This window comes from Spea bombifrons, chromosome 2, assembly GCF_027358695.1.
Source record: "Spea bombifrons isolate aSpeBom1 chromosome 2, aSpeBom1.2.pri, whole genome shotgun sequence".
NCBI classification, from domain to species: domain Eukaryota; kingdom Metazoa; phylum Chordata; class Amphibia; order Anura; family Pelobatidae; genus Spea; species Spea bombifrons.
The window spans coordinates 32,885,302-32,908,558 of NC_071088.1; the positions used below are offsets into that span (position 1 = coordinate 32,885,302).

At 37.8% G+C, this 23,257-nt stretch overlaps 1 protein-coding gene across 1 annotated transcript in view; it reads left to right on the top strand.

The window, feature by feature from the left end:
* SHROOM2 (shroom family member 2) overlaps positions 1-23,257 on the top strand; it is a 78,500-nt gene that overhangs the window by 30,474 nt on the left and 24,769 nt on the right. The window contains exons 2-4 of the mRNA XM_053457408.1: positions 2,179-2,324; positions 18,809-18,934; positions 19,145-21,749. Of these exons, the coding sequence (XP_053313383.1) occupies positions 2,179-2,324; positions 18,809-18,934; positions 19,145-21,749 (2,877 nt within the window). The remainder of the gene's footprint in view (positions 1-2,178; positions 2,325-18,808; positions 18,935-19,144; positions 21,750-23,257) is intronic.

A 23,257-nucleotide genomic window follows, 5' to 3' on the forward strand; every position in this document is an offset into this window, starting at 1 on the left:
GGCCCTCCTCACCTGTTTCTGTAAGTCTAACTGTTGTGTTATATACTACTTGTCATGTCCTGTTTACTTATTGTACAGCTCAGTGGAATATGATGGTGCCATATAAAACAATAAATCATGATTTGAGGTTCTACTGCGTTCAATATTCAAAGCCTGGAAGACTGCCTCAAGAAGCAAAAGTTTAAAGGTTTGCTGTCAAGATGAAAGTCTTATCTTGGAACATACCAGGTCTGATCCCTTGAAGCCTCTAGTTTATTTAAAGTATCTAGCAGGTCATTACTAGCATGGTTCTTATTGTAAGATATCCAACAAAACTTATCTGCTGTGTTGTAGGTTGTATATTTTGGAAAACTTGACCCCAGTCTCGATATGTCCAGGCCTGCTTGTCTGGGTTGCATCTGTTTGCTTTGATGACCTTACAGCGCCAAGCACTTATTTGAAAGAGAACCGAGACTGATTGGATCCGGACCGAGACAAAAAAAAGGATTCAAACAAAATTATCATTCCTTGATAAATCCTATTAGTAGGATATTTATTGAAACCGTTTCCGACTGCATTTTGCAGTTCCCGTTATGAGGAATGTTTTCCTAAGCGCGACTTCAGTATCCCGTGAATAATGTCTCATTGTTTAGGCAGGTGCTGGTGAGAATGCAGCTAATCAATTTAAAGCAGGAGATAAACTCAAATATGTGTTGTGCATTAGGCATTGTGTAGATATACTTCTTTTAGCTGTTATTGGAACGCTTCTAAAAATCTGCTCTCACGTATAATCTTATCTGGAGCTGGCCAATAAAAACAAACACTGTCAAATATATTTCCCGTATGGTAATTGACGTGCTATTTTCATACAGAATGCATGCTCGACCAAATGGGACAGCAGTAACGGTTCAGTTAATATGGAATTATAACATAAAGATTCAATACATATTTCTTTCATTAGATTGTCCCAGGATGGGGTAGCCTGAAACATGGGACATTTTCTTCAAATTCAGGGCTGTTCGTGTCAATTTGGGAGACGTGATCACCCAACCAATACCAAACATTTCCGCCTGACCTATGTCAGGTTACATTAAGTTTAATTAAAGAGCCCCAAGGGATTCCATAACTCTATTGTGATAGAAGAGAGTGAAAATTAACAATATACAATTTGACAATAAGATTGACACGCATTAAGACAAATTGGTACAGAAGGAGAAGACGGCGCCGCTCTATTAGATTTTGTGCTTTTTGTGAATGAGCAGCATTTCCACTGAAATTCTGCTTGGATTGCTTATAGATGGAGATAGCGACAACGATTTAGAGTTTTTATATCTGAAATAAACAATTCTGGGTGTCATTTCTGCTTTAAAGCTGTACTCGTTCGCCAGCGCTCAGTAATATATCCTGAAGAATAAAATGGGACAAAAGTTGCATTTTTACAAACATTGAACTGTAGGATTTAAAAAAAAAAAATGCTAAGAATCCTTTCTATATGTTCTTTGTTAAATTTAATGTTACATCTGACTTTCTTATGACAAGCTTCTTCATGTCAAAGTTGCATACGTGTAATCGTGTTTTTTTTTCTTCTTCCTACTCAGAATGGAATTTACTTGAAATGTAAATAAATACATTTTCCTCAATAACACAAACCAGTTTTTTTCGTGATTATTTTTCTTGAATGCTCACTAGAGGTAATTACACAATCATGTGGGAGTTCCTGTTTAATGTTTAGATTTCATGGAAAGTCACGTTATTTACCAGAAATGATCTTTAATTATTTTATTTCATTTTTAAGTTATGTATAATTACAGATAGTGTCAATCATGCAGTTATACTTTGCTCATACTGCAATATATATACATATATATATATATATATATATATATATATATATATATATATATATATATATATATATATATATACATATATATATATATACATATATATATATATATATACATATATATATATATATATATATATATAACCCCTATACGAGAACCGGCATGTCACTTGAGCATTAAATATCTTTGGTTTATTGCTAGAGATTGTCCTACTTGTTCCTGACGAGTGCTTGCTGTTCATATCAAGAGATGGTCACCATCTTTACATTGTTACAATACTAAGTAAGTCTGATTTTGAGCAGAGATGAAAGGAGAGCGTTTCTTATATTGCTTTTATTTACTTCTCTTTCAGGTTGAAGATGGGAGTAAAGCCGCAGATATCTTAATGGCTGGTGATGAACTAGTTAATATAAATGACCAACCACTCTCCGGTTACCGCCAGGAGGCCATTGCTCTGGTGAAGGGGTCTTACAAGACACTGAAAATGATAGTGAAGAGGTAAGAGGTCAATACTTTTGTGTGGTTGGTATTTCATACCATAATGTACTTTTAAAATATAGACGGATTCATTAAAATGTATTAAAGGAAAAAAAAACCCTGGTTTATTTATTTATTTATTTATTTAAATGTGGGTTTATTCACTAAAGGGACTTCGGAGGAGGATTGTAGTTTCAGCTGACCAAATTGAAGGTCCATCTTTGGCAAGTTTCTCCCGCAGGAAGAGTGAGTTGGCCCTGTTTAATCTATAGTTCAAGAAATCTCACTGATACAAGGCCAGGCAAGCTCTTCATACAGCAGAAGCTAACTAGAGTTGGCATTCCATAATGTATAGCGAAGTCATGGAGATGAAACCACAGTTCTCCTCCAAACTCTTCTGCCAGCTCTAGCTTTAGTGAATAAACCCAAGTCTCATTACGTTTGATGAAAAACATATTTTGAAACTGATGTATTTCTTTTTTGTACATGGATGGGAAGGTGGACCCACTTTCGGGATCCCCGTTCCTTCTTTGGAGGGCACGTTGTCTCTTCTGTGGTTTACTTCCCGTTTTCTGAATAATAGATGTGTTTAAAATAGCTGTTGCAGTTTCCGTTTCAGGGCAATACTTATCATTTTTGTCCAATACATCCGGACAATGATAACATATAGTGCTATTTTAAGTAATATTGGTTAAATGTTTTAAAGATAAATGAGCTGAATTCAACTTGTATATCATCGAGTGCGGGCTTACTGTAGCTGGACTGTCATGTAAATAGCCAGCACTGGGTAACGTAACATGTTGAACATACTTTAATGTATATAAGCAGGGGCGTAACTAGAAACCACAGGGCCCTGGTGTGAAAATTGTCCAGGGGCACCCCAACAGCTGGTTTGTGCCATCATTGCCCCCAACAACTTGTCTTTGCCTTCTGTAACCCCTTGCTCCCCTTCCTACATACACTCTGGCACACGTATGTAAACACACATAAATTACACACACTTACTCATACTAACACACACTCCATCTCACCCCACTTACACATGCATGCTCACACACAATTACACATCCATGCTCACACACACACACACACACACATAAATACACACAGTTAGACATCCATGTTCACACAGACACACAATTACTCATCCATGCTTACACATACACACACAGAGACATCCATCCTCACACACACGCATACACATCCATGCTCACACACACTTATACATCCATGCTCTCACACACGCAGTTAGACATCCATACTCACATTCATACATGCATACACCCCCCACCACCACCCCCACCAGCTTACCTCCCACCGCTCCTGCAGCTTGCCATCCGGCTTCCTGCACACGGGGGGCGGGCAGCCTCTGTTTTACCGCAGGGTCTTAACGTGACCCTGATATGTTCCTGTTCCCTGCTGGTTCAGAATAGTTTAGAAAGGGCCCTTCTGACCTGGAGCAGTGCAGTCCAGGTCGGTAGTACCCTTTCTAAACTATTTTGAATTGGTTTGAGGAGACAGGAACAAGGGGTCACATGGGTCGCCCCTGGCATGCTAGAGGCATGCTGCGCCCCCTGTAGTTACGCCAGTGTATAAGTTTTTTTGGGGGGGTTAAATGCACTTTGTTCATATTTATCCAGAATCATTACATCAGGGCCACTATAATTGGAAACAGTAAAAGGAAATAGCCGACCTATTTTTAAACAGATGCAGCCAGTCCTTGACTCGTCATGACATTTTATCAGGGAATGACGCAAACCATTCAACCGCTTTTGACAGTAGAATGATAGCTCATATTCAGCAAAACCACATTTGATACAATTTATTTATTTAAAATTGCGAATGGATATTTTTATATCTTTTACTAGCCATAATGGCCATTATACATTAGCCATTAAAATTATATTGTGGTATTTTCTCCTTCCACACACTCCCTCACTGTGTTTCTCCCCTTGCCCTCTCCTTCCAATTACTCTCTTCCTCTTGGGTCTATTCCCTAGGAAATGAAGTATAAAAAGTAAGGACCCCCTATTAACCCCTGGTGAATAATAATATGAAACTCAGAGGTTATAGGGCCACTTCCCCAGTCATCCCACAGGGCATGGTGGAGATGCATTGTTTTAATTGTACTTTTCAATTTTATTCAGTTCTAACCCTGTCATGGAGTGGTGTTCGGGCTAATCATAGGAGCATTAATCTCTCAATCTTCCCATTTTTTTTAACTTATTTTGATCTTTTTATTATTTATGTTTGGGGGAAGGAGGGGGCCGCATGTTACCTCTCATCCCCTTCAGGATGAATTGCCGAATGCATGTGTGTGGTCAGAGGGGGCAAACTGGAGTGCTGAGCAGGACAGGATGGAATAATAGTGGATGAAGTGCACTATGTTTGGACCTTGACTTTAAGTCCCACCCAACATGACCTACATTTCTCACAGTGACATGGCTTTTATATTTTTAGACATGTCCCTTGTAGATTACTTTTTGACCTACACAAGACTTTATACTTATTTGGCTTAAAATATAGTTAAGAAATAATATGACGTTGACACAAACCCCTTTGTTGTATCTGATGCTATGTCCAATTATCTTAGACTTTCCACAGTTTGAGATAATTATAATATGATGTAGGCGTATCTTTATTTTTAGTTTTATTCATCTTTTTATTACTATTATGTTTTAAGGAAAAGTTACATCCACAATATAATTAAAGGGGTTATATAAAGAATGATTCTGGTATAATGTTTAAACAGTGAAAGATGTTCTGTGAAAATGAGGAAAGTAGAAATAGGGAGAAGGGAGTAGAAGGATGTAGAGATTGATTTTATTTAGTATGTGAAAGATGGTTTGGTCTCATAAATTGTTTTAAACACGTGGTGTTGGATATCTTTGTATACTAGTTGTGCAAGACAGAGTGAGCTTGCCCCAACATCTAGCTCAAACCATCTCATCAGAAGTGAAGAAGTGTGACCCGACTCTAACAAAATATGTTCCAACTTTACATAGTATAAGTGAAAAAAGGGAAGAATGAAAAAGTAGAGACTGGTACAGTACAGTTCCAAGACAGGGCACATATTATTAAAGTGACTTTAGGGTCGCTGATTATTTTTTTTTTAATGTTAACATTTAACAGAGAATATTTTATTCTCTTAATTGTGAAGTTGTGAATTGAAGTTGTTTTTAGCTGACAGGTCTAAGTTAATAGCAGTTTTGTAGGTTGATTGATTCCTTTGTACATAAAGCAAACATTTTCCATAACAATGGAAACCACCAAATGCAGTTAAAGGGTATGGAACAGAACACTTTCACAAAGACCCAGTCATGGGCTAGGTAAGACATTGTTTGGTTAACAATGGCCTAAGTGCTGTGTCCTTCCTGATATCACTCCTAGAATTGTATTTCGATATCTTTAGGGAAGTGTACAGATCACGCTGTTCCATAAAACTTCTCCATTTTAATTAGACTATTCAGGATTCTTTGTTTTGGACTGATATGAAATCTTGGTCATGCAGCAGACCCTCCCCCCATACGAAGTAGCCAAGATAGGTACAAATCTAGAAATTAACACCTTTTATATTGAACAGGCTTTAGTCGATTAGGGAAGGGCATTCAATTTTGGAATTTGCAGCACCTTCTTAAATGGAACATGACATAAAAGCCAACAATTCAATTGGCGGAAGGGCGCACTAAATCTGTCTCTATTTCTTTTTCTGCTGGCAAAAACCACCAGATAAGATCTGCTGCTGGTGAAGAAATGTTCTACATCCTGGCTAATGTGATCTATGTCAACACATGGAATCAGTAATCCTGTGACCCTTACTATTCTCCTTAATTTACCAATTCAATATGTTAAACCAACATCCAGTAAAGCTACATATTTTGTATTATACTCATGTTTAGCTTATGCGTTACCCCAATTAACCAGCTAGGTTTAGATGTAGAATAGTTAAAAATATAAAAAAAAATGGTCACCTAGGTTACATGGGGCTACATGACGACACTCTGAATCTGAGCACTGCAAGGTGGTGCTTTGTGTAAAGTAAAAGGGCAGCCTCTTCTCCAACCCTGCTCATCCCCAACAAAGGTATCCTTAATGTCAGCCTTTCAGTCTTTTCTGTCTCTAGATAGTAAAAATGAATGTTTAGCCGTGGGAGTAGCATTTTGGCTAAGATCAAGTAAGTACTTGTGAGAGAGAGGAAAGCTTGGTCCCCTTGCATTAAGGTGGGGATATCTCGAAGACTATGTCCCAGATCTGGGCATGTGTCTCAATAGGCGTAGTAGTGTGGGTTACACTGTACACCTTGTGCCATGCATCGAGACCTTTCCAGGCACTTTTATTTATCTATCACTAGCCTCAGCCTTTAGGCTATATGTGTGATGCAGACCAATTTTATGATGTAAAGGCTGGGGAGTAATGGCACATTTTTTATGTTTGTGTCTAGTGTCTTCATGATGGACTCTTGATTGAAATATTTTATTCAAGCAGACAGATTTTTGAACACTGAAAATGGCCAGAGGAAAGCCAGATCCCCTAAAGATTTTTTTTGTTGAGGGAGGCATAGTAGCCCTTGTGGGTAGATCCACTCTCAAGTGAGAAGGACCAAGAAGATCCGACCCTCCAACAAGCCTTTGTGGGCCGAGGAGGGAAAGAAGGTGTTGTATATCTCTTTAGGTAGTGCAACTGCAGAAGAGGAAGATTAGGGATCTGGTACTCACCACGGCCTTTAAAAGACACTTTAGCACCTGTTCGCCTTTTACTCTTTTCTTTACAGCAAGGCACTGACCACAAGGTCAGAAGGTTGTCAAGAACAACAACAAAGTGGGAGTACAACATGAAGCTTTTGGTTCTCTTGATTGAATGGTGGTGAGCAAGGCCAGTAATGATCCTAAACCCAATAGCCTAAGAGATGCCCTCTTTGGGTCACATCACACAAAGTTGCCTTCTACATATAGAGTTTTTGTACAGCCTTTTAAGTACATATTGCATAAAATTGATATTTGGCTTGTTAGAAGCTGTGCAATCTTCAGGAGAAAGATCAGAACAATAGGGAAATGATAATCCAGACAAATGATGGAAAGGTCTGCAGATTTCCTGTGAGAAATAATGAATCTCTTTTTTTGGAAGGAAAACAAATGTAATTTCCTTCAGATACATAATAACAACCTCTGTTCTCTTTAGCGTTACATAAAATGCTAGTCAACCACACAATTTATAAGCCGTTATTTTAATGTAAACTTCTATAAGAAAACTAAATATTTATAACATTATTGTGATGCACTGTTAATATTATTCTCATGTTTACAAATGCAAGATAGATATATTAAAAAAAAAAGGAGAACTTGGTGGTTTTCACCATAGCCACAAACATTGTGAAGGAATTTAAACATGCGTCGGATAGGCATGAAGCTACCTGAGTCTAAAACGATTGGTCTGAGTCTCTACATGAGGAAAAATCGACAGACTTAGATGTTCTGAATGATTCTTATCTGCCATCAAATTCTGTGGTTCTAAAAACCCAGCTTACTGTACAATTCTGGAATCCCTCCCTTAGGGACTGCGAAGACAAAGAGTTTTGGGACAGATACGGTTTACAATGTGTTATATAGGAGGTGATCATGGTGGAAAGGACAAAAGGTCCATGACCATAGCAAGAAGAATATTCCTGCTGACTGGAACATCCTGTTGGTGGGTTTTCACACTTTGCACTATAGTCATGTTATGTTCATAAAACTGATTTTTTTTAACTGGTTAATTTGATTCTGTGTTAGAGAAACCTAGTGGATTTGTGGCCTACCTATGGTAGGGTAGGACACCACTAGATTAAGCACACAAAGATACCAGGTAAACAGGCTAACAGTCTGTATAAATCACAGACTACCTGGCCACCAAAATATGCATCTGGATGTGTATTATTGTATTATCATTATCCGTATTCTATGCTGTACGATGCCTGAAAAATTCAATTCAACAAATACCAGCAACCTCCAACGTAAAAGACACCAGTGTTTGCAAGCTCATGCCAAGCAATTATAGAAACAGGTCCTGATAGTACCATGTTATTATTTAAAGTTTTTGGCCCCGAATTGGCACCCAACCCATGATGAGTTTGAGGCTTTTGTGATGGCTACAATTACAAGGACCACTTGGTACAGGAAATACTTTATCTCAAAGTAGAGAATGGCAGCTGTGAGTGTATCTACTCCTACCCCACATACCTTAATCAATCTAGGAACCATAACATAGTGACTCATATTAGACCTTTTTCCACTATTTGGCATGAAATAAAGACTGATGCTATACTGCCTAGATTTAAAAGGCAGCTGCCTTGACACCATACACACCACTTATTTATATTTTGTCTGTGTTTTCATCTCAGCTCATTCCCATCTGAGTTGTGGTGTGCAGCTCTGACCTGTGACCCGCCGACTTGCCAGAATTTTGGAATTCTTGAATGGAACCAAATGTTTATCTTTTACATACTTAACATTTTGTTTGCCATTGGGGCTGGCATGATGACCATTAACTGTAATCTTGGAGCATTGAAGTTACTCTTAACTCTTTGAATGCCAGCAGGATGATTCTTTTGAGACTTTGGTTACGCAGCCTGTTAGGAACCGGTTACCCTTCTGAATATTGTTCTCCTTTTATCGTATGTCATTTTCTTGTACAATTTCAGAAAGCTGGTGGCTTCTGGGCTTGATACTCACAAATTAATTTTCTTTGTCCGTGCTTCGGGAGTTTCCCTGCTGAGTAGCCTCTTTGTGTGTAAGTTAAACACGTTCCTCCCCATGAATTTCTAACACTAATAAATGCTCTGCATTCCTGCGCTGACTGGATCATGATAACCTTGGCACAGCAGAGCCAAGCGGTCTGCACGTTCACCTACATGCTTGTTTTTGAACGGTTCTTTAACATGTATTATACTTTGTATGTTAGAGTCCAGCAGTCCTTAACCATAACCAGGCGTCTAGGCGAAGCAAAACAGATCAGCTACATAAGAAAGGAATAATCCCCTCTGTTTAGCAACATATTTAAGATGTTCTCATGTAAAACCGTAATTTTGACAATATTTAAACTGTTTACTCAAAATGTCTAATTTTTCGATTCAGATGAAGTATGACTGTGATTAAAACATTGTTTAACACCCTAAAGCAATTCCAGCTGTTTAGTACATTAATGCCAGATGTGACGAGCTTAAGTACAGTGAGTGGGCTGTCACTAGTGGAATGTGCCTGCTGGTTGCTAAGTCTCAAGGCTTTCAAGGACCTCATAGGTTCATCAAGATGTAGAGGTGGGTGACTGGTAGGTGGACTAGTCAAGCCCAAATCCAGACTTGAATCCAATTTATTGAAACCGTATCAAATAAAGCCCTATTTTGTTCAGTGTTGCACTATATCACTGACTGTATTTAGCACTCAAAAAAGTTATTCCCTTTGGGATTCCCCTTTAAATATATTTTTTTCATAAGTTGTCAGGTAATAAGGAAGGTTAATGTATAGACAGCCTATTTAAACCTAAAGTAATGTATGTGTGCCATTAATTTTTCTGTAGAGAATATGTTGGTCCTATATGAATAAACCAGTAGTTTTAATTTGAGGGAACATTTTAGTATTGTTTTACTATGCTTTCAGATGTATTTAATAGGTTAACTTTCATGTTTACTTTCATGAGGCTCTGGAGTTAGCGTACTTTTCTTAATAGTATTCTTTTTAATTTTACATTGTACAGAGCTGTGGAATATGGCACTATATAAATCAATAAATATGGTAATATTTTAGCAATATCGTGGCTAGTATTATTCTGAACCATAGGTCTTCTAATCACTCATCTTGTATATTCTTACTAATATTGTATTGCAATTTGGTAAAGTGGCTTGTAGAATAAAGGGTGTATGTAGCGCCATTTTAAGAGTCTCAAGAGCCACTTTTAGTGTACAAATATTAATAAAGCCATTTGGCTTGTTCGTTGCAAATCGAACACGCTGCCCCCTTGTGGAACAATAATGAACAACAATTTTGTTAAGTTGACTGAAATAATGAAAATATACTACGTTAAAATAGGTGGTGTCCTCCACTGAAAAAAAATCCCTCCCCAATTGGAAAATGTTTAGTTTTATTTCAATTTGTTTTATAATTTCTATAGCATGATTATGGAACTTATCCTATTCTTTTGTGCGCGTACTCTGCAATAGCTTATGTACTGTACCATTACATAAATATATAATAAATGTACCAGGGGGGGGCAGGCTTTTAAGAAAATGAGTTTGTTACTTTTGCTGTTTGGTTTGGCATATATATGGAGGAATAGTGGGAAATAAATTATTTTTCATACTATTATATCATGTGATGAGATGTAAAATTTGCCTTTAATTAGATATCTGAGACCTGTTACATCATGTATAGATTCATAGACAGCTGTGTGACATCACATCACTCTCAGCAACATCATCAAGGTGTGTTCAGCATGCAGAAAGACCTCCTTTTCCCTGTGTTCAACACCCATTTAGAGCAATTTACTTATGTGGCTGTCAGCAGTCCAACAAAATGGTACATAAACCATCTTGGTGGGGCTGTCCTGCTAAATTCAGGACTGTCACCAGCTAAATTACAACCTTTCATTTAAACGTTATTACTAAATAGTCTTTGGCAAAATATCTGTCAAATATAATAGAGGCTTGTTACTTTTGAAATGGATGAACACAAATAATGGAACTACACTCCATCTATTGTTTGGCTGTTTTGACTTTATGCAAAATACACTAGATAATACTCAGTATGTGCTGTGTCTTTTCTTTGAACTAATCCGCCCCACAGTGTAAGTTTGCATTGAAAATTTTGCAGGGTTAAAAGGAGACTGAAATGTCCCTGAAAGAACTCAGAAATTAATGCGTATTAATATGCATTAATTAAATATGGAAAAAAAATTACCTTGGGGATCTCCTTTTCTTCTCCATGGCCTGACCATTAGCGACACTTGTCAAGGGGGACACCTCGTAAATTTAAGTGAAGCGCATATCATTGGTGGAGTGTCTCTTTTAAGAAGATGTATTTTTATTTTAATGAATTTACACAGTGGCAAAAGCTGGTCTGGTGTCTATTGAAGTAAAGAGAGATATCCATTCTCATTATTTTGGAACAATTTTAAGGAGCTTGTGGTTCAATTTCCAAAGTTCAGTTGGGCCGAAGAATTAGGGCGATGTTAACAGTTCCAGGAGGTATCTTTCTGCTATCTGGAGATAGTGTTTAGTACAGAAGAACCTTCCTGGCCCATCAAATAGTCATATTTCCAAAAGTACAAAACCCATCCTCCTTAACCAATTGCCCTAGCTTGGAATGATACTGGTTGTAGTTCATCTACATATTGAAGGCCGCAGCATGAAATGTCCTGGTTCCCGCTAGTGATTTACGGAGCTGCTGATGTGAAACATTGTTTTGCCCCTCAGGTATAGCAAGGCTCCTTTTGTGAAGCTAATTATATTTTATAAGCCTTAACAAAGGGCCAGATTAACGTGAAGCAGGAGGATACTCGAAGTTCAGCAGCCAGCAGGGGTTTCTCTTTGTTATGCACAGCTTGTGGGCTTTGCATAAGGGCAAACAATGATGTTTCACTTTCTGGGAGTGACAGTTGTGTCACAGTCTCAAGACTCTTCCTAGATTGTCATGCGTTTATCGTGTTCCCAAGACTTGAATAGATTGTTCACACATGGCTTTCTAAGACCTCCTTATTCCAAGTCTTCCCCTTTGGCTCTACCAATTCCGTTCTTCCATTATTAAGGCAGGACTAGCTCAGTTCTCCAACTAGCACATTTTGTTGGTTTTTGTTTTCTGGAGGTTGGATCTGCTCTAATGGAATGTATCATCATAGGCCTGTTTGGTAGTTCTCTTGGCCAACTTTACTTTACAGACTAAATTGTTCCCCTGGCTTCGTCCTCTATGAAGGTAGGTATTACATATTTTCTAGTGCATTATTGTGAGATAATCTGAAAAGTACGAGCCAAAATAAAGAAATATATATTTTTATATTTTTTTTAGTTGTACATTTTTAAAACTGTGGTTTTCTGTCGACTGGTGCTATTTGTTAATACGGCGAAATTATACTATAATGCGTTTTCATAACATTTAAGTAGTATGTTGTGCTTTAAACTAGTGCTTAGGGTTATTGCAAAGCCACTCTTGATACATTTAAGAGTCAACATGACTTAGTTCTGATAAAAAAAAAAAAATAAAAGTTTATTCATTAAATGTCCCGGTTTAAAGTTTTTTTTGCTGGTTCCTAAGTTAACAACAATAGCGCCACAAATGATCTTTGTAATTTTTTCTGAAGATGCTGGAGCGCTTGGTGGCCCTAGTGTCATCTGTATTGGATTTCTAGAACGCTGCTTTTGCTCCTGATTAAAAATTGATTCAGGACTGTTATCTGTTCACTGACAAAGCAGGTCTTCCACCCATTGTGTTTCAAATACTCAGTGCCTACGGTTGCCGTAGCAACTGACAAAGACATCATGGATGGATAGGTCAAAATCTAACATGTGGATTATGTCTGCGTCTCGCAATTACTCTCAAAATAATACCAGAAGGCTGTGCTTGCCGGTGGCTTATGTCATTACTGTTTCAGTGCTTATTTCTATAGAAAATGGTATGCTGCATACCAGCCTTGAAAGAGGTCTCTGTGTACCCCCCTTGCCCTCTTCGGAGAACATCTGCAGAACAGATGAATACCTAATGTATCTGTAAGAAAACATCACTTTTACTATTATCCCAACTGATAATTAACTTTATTATAATTATATTATAAATTATTTATTTATATATTCTATTTATTTTTTTCATTAAAAGAAATGAGTATTGCAGTATAAAATAATTCAATACTTGTTTTTTTTTTAAAATTTACACTACTGGAAAATCTACATATACGTGGGTGTCTCATTTAAAGGAACAATCACACCAAAAATCCACCTCTGCCTTCCCGAACTCTGCAGAGTGTTTCTTGCTTGGTCTTCGAAAAGCAAACGCTCCCCACTGAAATATTAAAAATATTAATGTTACTAATGAGATATGTACTATCCTTGATGAGCACCGTTCTTTGAAATACTTGGCACTTGCTATTTCTTTACTTAATGTCTGCTACCACTAGTACCAGCCTCCAAAACCTTTTTGTAGAGCAGCCTTAAGCTCTCAACTGATAATGTTTGCCAAGCCTTCAATTACATTCCATTATGGAAATCCAGATATGTGTTAACGTGTGCACACCTGTTAAGTGCCCTTTTCTTGTAATGTACAACATAAGTTATATGTGTTTATAATTTATTGCATGGGAGAAGGCAATTGTGCAATTAAAATAATTTTTTATAGCGCTGTAAAAATTATTATAAAAACTATCATATTCTTAGGCTATTATAAAGAGTGCATCCTATTCTTAAAAATCCTTTGATTTATATTTTAGCTGAAGGGAACAGGCCAAACAAAAGGCTTTACTTGTGGGTAAAATGATGGTAGTCTCTGGAGGATAATGAGCATTGCTGGGTTAAGGTTGAAATGGGTAACAACACACGTTGATTGATACTACAGTTTAGTGGGCTGATCTGGGGAGAGCCTTTGATCTCCTCAACTGGCTCATGATCACCACTGCCCACAACACCAGGACACTGCAGTGGCACAGAATATAGTAATTGAGGTACATCTCAGTGTATAGATAATAGGACTGCCCCACATAAAACCTGACAGTTGGGAAGTAGGTGTAGTGGACAATTGGCAGGATTGTGCAGTGGTGTGACATCAACATAGCTGTTAGGAAATTACAGCATGTCACAACAGTGTCTGGCAGGCCCTCAGCCTCGGTCCATCACGATATTCCATACTTGAACAGGTACTGCAGGATAATATTAATTTTGCCCAACCGAGAAGGGTGCCTTTCCCTTTGCATAACCAGACATTATAATGTATTGTATGTAAGAGGTCTATGAAAAGTCACGTGGGGACTAGTGAAATACAGCCTATTGTTTCTAAAGAGTGACTCCACTCATTAGTATTTATTTATTGTTTTATATATCCTCACCTAATGTATCGGTTTGTCTTAGTCTGTCAATTCTCGTCTTGTCATACCCCTTGAATATATGTATTGTATTAAGCACTGCATAAATATTCATATTCCTGAACTCTGAACTTTCTTACTTATGGCCCCTGCAACCATAAACCGTACTCTTGCAAATCTAACTGTTAGGTGTTCTATTTGTCCTGTGGGAGCAGGCAGATGCGTAATTTTTTAATTTTTTTTTGTACTGGCTTTTGCATGTATTATTCAAACTCCAGTAGCCACTAACGGTTACTATGGTTTTTCCAAAACAGTTGCCAAAACAACTCAAACCAAGATATTATTAGGTTAAAACAGGAAGTGCTGATCAAGAAGTATTTACAAGGGGCTATTAAGCATACCTGTGAACTTTCTTAATGGGCTGACCCTGAGACTCTTTAAATATTAACCCTTAAAGAGCCCATTGTGATGATTATATGTAGTGACTTGTCAAACGTGTTAACCAAATGGCTGTAATAACAATTTGCATGGAGACGTTGGTTTGCCATTATTTAAAGATTCAGTCACCTGCATTCAAGCATAGATATCAACTATGACACACTAGTGGCAAAAAGCACAAATTTGGAGTCTGTATGATCACAGCAGTGTAGAAGAGGAATGGCTCGTTCCAGCCTGTGTGACCCATAGAATCTGCCCCGTCACCCTGAAATTGGGGCAAAACCCTGAGGTTCCCGGGTATGGCTCTTAGACTCATAGCTGAATGTACAAACTATCAGCAAAATACAGGTGAACATTACTAACCTGTCTGTATTTACCACACAATCTGGTATGAGTTTTTTTATGCAGTATTTATTTGCACCTTTCCACGTTTTTGTGATGCTAAATTAAGCCAAATAGATGTATAGATAAAATGTTGAATGCCAGAATAGGAATAAAGGGGATAAGCAGGAAGATTCCTTGTTTACTGGTTAGTTTGCCAATTGTTCACTGGACAGAAGGTTGGGGGGGCCCTCTGGCTCCCCCTGGTGTTTGAAAGCAGTAAAAACCTTTATTCATGTTATATGTTATACGTGACATGTGTTGTATTAAATATATTTAGCCGCGCAGATGAGCAATATTCTGTTTGCATGGCACCAAATGCAACAGATTTATGTATACATGATGTATAGACCATTGAAATTTTTTGGCTATCAGCACATTTAGTGTGTTGATAACCAGTTTTTAGTAACATAGTGACTGTAGTTGCTAGAAAAAAACCCTGCCTCTTTTCAAATACACATAGTTTCAGGATACAGGTTGTAGACAGAGGATGAAATTATTCATCTACAAGTCTAGAAAAATAATTAGTGCTCTGGTCCTCACCAGGTGTCCAACGAGCACAGGAATGATGGCTTAATTAATGTATTGTTTTAAAGAAACATGTTCTAATGCTGGTAATACTGTGGTTCTTTAGAGACTTGATTGATTTAAGGGACTTGCAGTGCTCTTTATAGACCAGAAGAAGGCAGGATGGGACTATTGAACGCTGGACAACTTAGTACGTAAATCAAACCAAACCTGTTGGGTAGCTTCTGCATTTCATTTATTTTGATGCTTTCAAAACACGGCGAAAAAAACAGAAACAATAGGGTGGTTCACAACTGTTTAAGGCACTATTGTTCTGCTCTACTTGCAACCAAGGTAATAAGGAAATTACACTTTTGTTTGCCTTCTTCTACTTTCCCGGGTCCTGTATACCAAATAACTATATATCTATAACCGTAGAAAAGTTGACAGGACAAAGCGCATTTATAATACTGTGTATCCAATGTATACACAAGCCCTTGGATTGCATACAAATGTGGAACAAAATCTTTAATATTAAAAACCTCAAAAGAGAAATATATCACATTGATGGACTTCTCATATTCTGATAACGTCAACAAAATCCACTTCTCTGCTGCTTTACTGAGGATATGTGTTGTATCTTTGCATAAACGTTCTAAAGGTATACAGTAGTATGTTTATTATGTGTGTCATCATAAACTTTTTGGATTGCAAATCCAAGAAAGTTTGCGGGATCCTGTGCCAATGTAAATAGATACTCTGTGGTGTTTGTTGTATAACCCATGCCGGTTTGTTCCTCTTATTGACGGGCTGCTCAGGAGGAGAAAAGTGGTGGTGAATATTATAAGACAGACAATGCCTTCAGATAACGATGTTCTTGTGGCCAGACATTTTCTAATGAAGATCTTAAGGAGTTCTATGAGGTATAGTAAAGATGTGTAGCATGCTGCGCTGTGATCACAGTGGAGTGAGTGAACTTCCTGCTTGTAGGAGAATCCTAGAACATTGTCCCCTTCCGTGTCACCACTGGTCCTTTGTTGTGTGTCTAGAGCGACCACCCCTTATCAATCCCTGCTGTTCGTGGAATACATCTCCCATCATCCACCTCCGTATTATGCCTAAGAGGGGACAATGGCAGTTGTACTCACTTATCATTTGTTCTTGTTGTAAGTCTTCTATAACCGTGACATGTGTTTTATACTTGATATCAGTTGCTTAATAGGGTTCATGTTGCTGTTTTAGCATTATTATGGCATGGTACTTTGCAATGTTCCCTTGTATATGATGATGAGCCTCACAAGGTCTTCTCCAAATAAGAAAATGGAGGCTTACCTCAATTACTATATTCTTAAGTCATTTGTCACCTCCGGAAAATGTTAAGTGAAAAGGTCCAATGTTTTATAGGCTTTCACACCACAGCTAAGGCATCTAAAAGGATATTCATATAAGGGGAACTTTGACCCTGTGCCATTTATATGTAAGTACCAAGGCCTGGGAATGATGTAGGTTTGACACGGAGTCTGTGGGGTAAAGTCCTGCTTCTCCAGGGACCCTGGGTCAGTTTCTTCTTTCTCCTAGATTTATATATTGAAACAAATTAACTAAAGGTGCTGTTCCACTTAGGTTAATATTAATTGAATATTAGTTTGTTGGTAAAACCTTAGCAGATGTGCATTTTCATTATTTATTGAAAATGTTTGTTCATATAAAACAACTGAAACTATGAGACGTCTCTTTAGCTTCACTAGCAACAACCTATTAGTATCTGTTTTTGTATCACATGGTAATTAGGTGTCCCCAGCAAAATTATGAATGTGGCAAATGGTTAAATATATATTTCTAGGAAATAATTGGTCATTCACCAGTAATAGAAATTATGTTGCCGATACTGCATTTAGTTATGGATGAGGTAGACTCAATGGAACAACATTTGTAAATCACTATTATAATATATGTTAGTTTCTTAAACTTTAGATACAAGTTGATGTAGAAGGCATTTCTTTGCATACGCCTTTGGCAGGCTTTGGAATACTTAACATACATGTTCTGCAATGTGAGTGTTATCCAATTTAAGGCTTATACTTATAAGGCACAATTCCTTAAGCATGCATTAGAGAAGATTTCGAATTCCATTGACTATACTGATCTTTTTAAAGTGTATTACCAAGCACCTAACTCTTTTCTGTCTTAACCTGGGAAGATGTAATAGAAGCTACAACTAAACCCGGTTTCTGATCATTTCTGGGTGGTCCAAACCTCAGCAGCTAGAAGTTACCTAAAAAGAGCAGGTTTGAACAGGTTATGTGCTGATGTGATAGATACCTCATTAACCTACTTTTAATTGTCTTTAAATTGCCTAATATGTTGCAGAACTTTAACGTTTGGAAATTAGCCCGTACTTGCTAGGCGTCTCATGCTTGATGGAACTGTGGTCTCTGTTCCATCAAATGTTCCATCAAATGTTTTCAATGGACCTAATCATTAGACGGTTTATGACAAGACTTCCAACCATAGGCAAAGTATAACCACTGTGAACTTAACTGAGATTTTTTTTTCTTTGAGCATTAAAATACTATTGGTATTGGTAAATTGGTTGGCGTTCCACCAAAGTATGCAAACAGAGCCTGATCAGATAACTATTTCAAACATCTGAATGTTGTCACACACTATCCATACAATCCTTATTGCAAAAAATCATGGGTATTGGTATGTTTTAATCACTGCCGAAATTCATTAACACATTATTGCATAGAACAGCTAATATTTAAAGTTGTTTGTGTTAAAGGTTTTGTTCCACAAAAGAAAAACATTATTTTCACTCAATTATATCCTTATTTTTCCTTTCCTCTGATATAAATGGCATAAAAATTTTTAGGAAGCTTTTCCAATGTCTATGGCAGCAACTTATCAGTTCCTACTTTTTTGTCACATTACAAGAGTGCCTTGCAAACGTTTACACGATTAAAGAATTTCTGAGAAGGGTTTTGGCATTCAACAGTACTAGAAATGATAGGTTAAATTCAGAAGGCTTGGTGGAACAGCACCTTTAAATTCCCAGAGCAACCATATTTTCTAAATTATATAAGCCTGTATTTGTTAACGTTTATTAAAATGTTTAACATTCCTTTTTTTTTGTTACTGTGTTTCAGGAGAAATGATATTGCATGTAGGCCGCATTCCTGGCATTCGGCAAAGTTTCTTGAAAATCCAATGGAGACCCCACAGCTGTCTAATTCCAGTGTCGGTTCTTCCTGGAATTCCAAATACCACTCCAGGTATACCTCTAAGGAACTTTCAAGAGAACTTGGGCCACGTCTTTAGGCATATTAAAATAAGTATTAAATTATTCTCATGGATAGTGGTTATGCATTAACAAAAATATTTTCTTAGAAGAAACACACCAGTGATTACAGTTCTCCCACAAATCATTAAACGATGAACTGACATTCTAATTAATTGTGCCAATTTCCTTTGTTCTTCCACAGCTCTTCATCTCATGACCTGACAAACCCTTGGGAGCAAACAAATTTGCAGAGGACCTCCGGACACTTCAGCTCCATGGGTAGTATGGACAGTATTGATCAAACCTATCAGTTTGGAAGACTCTCCTCTGCCAAATCTAATAACAGTATAGATCATTTAGGAAACCAAAATAAGAGAGATTCAGCCTATGGCTCTTTTTCAACTAGTTTTATGAACCCTGATCACATCCTGTCTAAATCTGGTTCTACTTCAACTGACAACATTCTGTATACAGTCGATGAATGGGATAACACAAAGCAAGGGTATGGCAAAGCAAGTCAGCTTTTGAATGAATATCGAGAAAGTGAAGATAAACCAGTATACCAAACTCCTCCCAACGTTTATGAATCTAATAAAACACAGAGGACGGATGAAATAACTGATGGTAGACATTCCAGCAGATCCAACTTTGGACCAGTTTGGTATGTTCCTGATACGAAAAAAACAACTTCTTCCCCTCCTCCCCCGCTTCCGCCTCTACGCAGTGATAGCTATGCAGCAACAAAAAGTCATGAGAAGCCTTCTGGAATTGCCCACTCAGACATTACACCAAGCACACAGCACTTTACTGTTGCAAATATGCCTCACCAAAGGTCTGACCTGAACCCTGAGATCCCTGATTACCAACAAAGACTTGTGAAAGTTACTGACAGGACTTTAGCAGATATGAGAAGAATTAGTAATTCTTCTTACCACACTGACAATTTTAATCAAGGTGCATCCTCCCACAATGACAGATATCATAACAATGCACCCAATGCCAGCAGATTGCAGTCTTTATCCACCAACGATGTCCGATATGCGCAACCTACTTACAATCATCATCACCAGCGGCAATACAGTGATGAAAGCACTTTTTATCAAAATACAAGAGCTTCTGTTTCACATAAACCACAGCAGCAGCAAATATCTTATTATCCAGGTGCCCCTGAATTGTCCGAGTCATCTCTTCTGTACACTCAACGTCAAGCCAGAGTCTCTGGTTCTTCTTTGGACAACAACAGTGGAAAACAGAAGGTGGATAACAGTAGCCAGAGTCGTATTAACAATGTCAGTACAAAACAGCCACCTCAGGAAACCACAGCGCATCATTATATAGAGGACCATCGTAAACCACAAACAAGTTCTGATAGACCATCTATTCATCATGAAAATGTGGCCACTTACACCCAAGTGACCGGTCACTTTCTACCTCAACAAATTGGTGAACCTTCCCTAGAAAACTGTGAAACATTTAACCTAAAGATATCTGAGAAAAGTGATGGCCACTTCAGTAACAATGCAACAGTCACTCAAAAGAAAAATACAGATTATTTCGAAGACCAGTATAACAACCAAAATTTTGCACATCATGGCTATACAGATAATAATGCCTTAAACAGTAAGCACAGATCACATCAGCGAAAATGTAGTTGGGCTGAAGAAGGAGAAAAGATAAACCCTCAAGTCACACCTATGCTGCATTCCTTAGCTCAGGAAGGAAGAAAATGCTCTGGTAGTTTTTCAGAAAGTGGAAAAGAAAAGGAGCCCTTCTTAGACGGAGGCAAGCAATCACGTAGGAGTGACCGTTTTGCAACAACCCTACGGAATGAAATTCAGCAGAGGCGAGCACGTTTGCAGAAGAGCAAAAGTACCGCAACCTTGACAGATTCTAGTGAAATGGAGAATCCACAAAATTGGAGTCAAGATTCTGTGGAAAACATGAATCCTCCTTCGGATGGTTCTTTTTCAAGTACATACAAGAACCATCTAAAGGAGGCTCAGGCAAGAGTCTTAAGGGCTACATCTTTTCAAAGACGAGACCTTGAGCCTAGTTTGGCGGAACATCCTTCAGTTTCTCCCGAACGTAGAATCCATAGCGCAAATATGTCCATGTCTGTATATTCACCAGAAACATCTCCTTCATCCACAGATCAGATTCCATCAAAGCAAAATGTAGTCTCTAACAGCTCTCAAAATATATCTCGTATAGGAGGGAGAAAACGGTTTACTGCCCAGCAAAAGCTCAGATCCTATTCAGAGCCTGAGAAAATTAATGAAGTTGGCATTTATGAAGACGATCATTATTATCACAGTGCTGGTGCAACCAAAGAAGCTGTGGGATCTTTTGCAGACAGATGGAAATTTTTTGAAGAGACCAGCAAATCTTCACAGCCAAAACATGTCCCCAAACCAATCCCACCCCACCAGGCCGATGTAAGAAATGGTGCACACCATATTAAAGAGATTGAAAAAGAACCTCCAGAACCCTGGCATGACAAGAGGGCTCGGGCTGTATCATTGGGACCTGCAAACTTATTTGAGCGGAATAAGAATCCCACCGAACAATTTCAAGATGTTACTAGTAGGAGTACTGATAATATTTCATCTGAACAGCCGCAAAGGTTAGGGACATTTGCTGAATACCAAGCATCTTGGAAAGAACAGAAAAAAACTTTGGAGAGAAAGAATTCTGGGAGATGCCATTCAGCTGACAACATTCTGGATGCTGGCCTTGAACAGAATCAAAAAGCACAGTACATTCATGAGAGGTCCAGGTCATCGCCTACAACAGATTTTTATGCACAGGTAAGCTTTAAATATCTCTCACTAACTATGCATCCAACTATATACAAATTGGTTGTTTCCTCTGTTGAATTGTGTGCTTGAAATATGTTGGGGAATAATCAAGGTCAAGTTGGTTGTGTATGCATTTAAGGGTGGTCTGGATTTATTAATTGGTATGCACTTTAATTCAAACATTGTCAAAATCAGGGATAAATCTGACCTCCACTTATGTCACAAATGGATTTTAACCCTTTTAGACATAATTAGTTTGTTTGCCAACATGTAGTACAGTGCAGTTAAGGATGGTCTGTAAAGGTTAAACTTTATGAACCTTACTGTGTATAGTTATAGGCACCCTACCAACAAAGTAGTCATTTTAAATAGTTTAAGTGAGGAAGGCCCATTTTTATTCCCAGTTTATGTTTCCTTGTATATAATGTTGTGAGCTCTGACAGTTGTAGGGGTTGTGGGGCCCACATTGCCTCATGAGAGGTAAAATATATTGACTACCCACTTACCATTAAATGTATTTACCATACTCCATGTAATTATTAAAATCCCCATCAGGCAATTTATTTTATTGACTACTGTCTTTAAATAATAAATATTTGCGGTTTTAGTGTGGATAAATTTCATTTGTATTTTTTTTAGTATAGCGGAAACTTCATTTTCAAAGTCGTATTATTTTACTATAAAACTGTTGTTAGTGTACCACCAGAGCAGTGTTCATCTATCTATTTTGAAGTCTGGTGCCCTGAATAAGAGTTCTGCCTCATAATATAACACATCACAGTAATTCCACTCAGCCCCCCTGGAACATAAAAGGATATTAAGTGTAACACAGTATCTTGCTTTAAATTCCATATGATGACATAGTCTGTTTTGTCACGAAATTGCGATCTTTCCTCAAAGATCTTACTTAGTCCAAATAAATATTAAAATGAGAGTCCCCCCCCCAAAAAAAAAAGTTTGATACTTTTCGTTTGAGGGACTTTCTCAGATTGACACTTCTAATACGAAACAGATCTGTAATGGTTCAAATGGTTATGATATTAAATAACCTTTCTTAAACCATACTAATGATAAAAATGCAAGGACTGATATCTTATGCACCCCATGCTCAAAACCTTGAATGGCTTAGCAGCACAGGGGCCTACAAATCCAGACCTCAGAGGCCAGTCTTGTGTATCCCTGCCTTAGAACAAATAGCGTAATACGTTTGAATTGAGATGCCTGTTCTCAAGCTCAAATTGCACCCTGTTTGCAGCCAACAAGGACTTTGTAACCGCTGGTCTAGCACATAGTAGGTATAGGCAGAGAACATTGGTTGGCCAGAAGAAGCATCAATATTACACTTAGATATTTGTGGAACGACAGATTTCCATATGTTGGAGCAATTTAGTTTTGCCGCAAAGGTTGTGTCTACATTTGAACATCCCCTGAATGTCTATCACCCTTCAAAACCCCAATATATTACCGTATTTGCTCGATTATAAGACAAGGTTTTTTTCAGAGCAAATGCTCTGAAA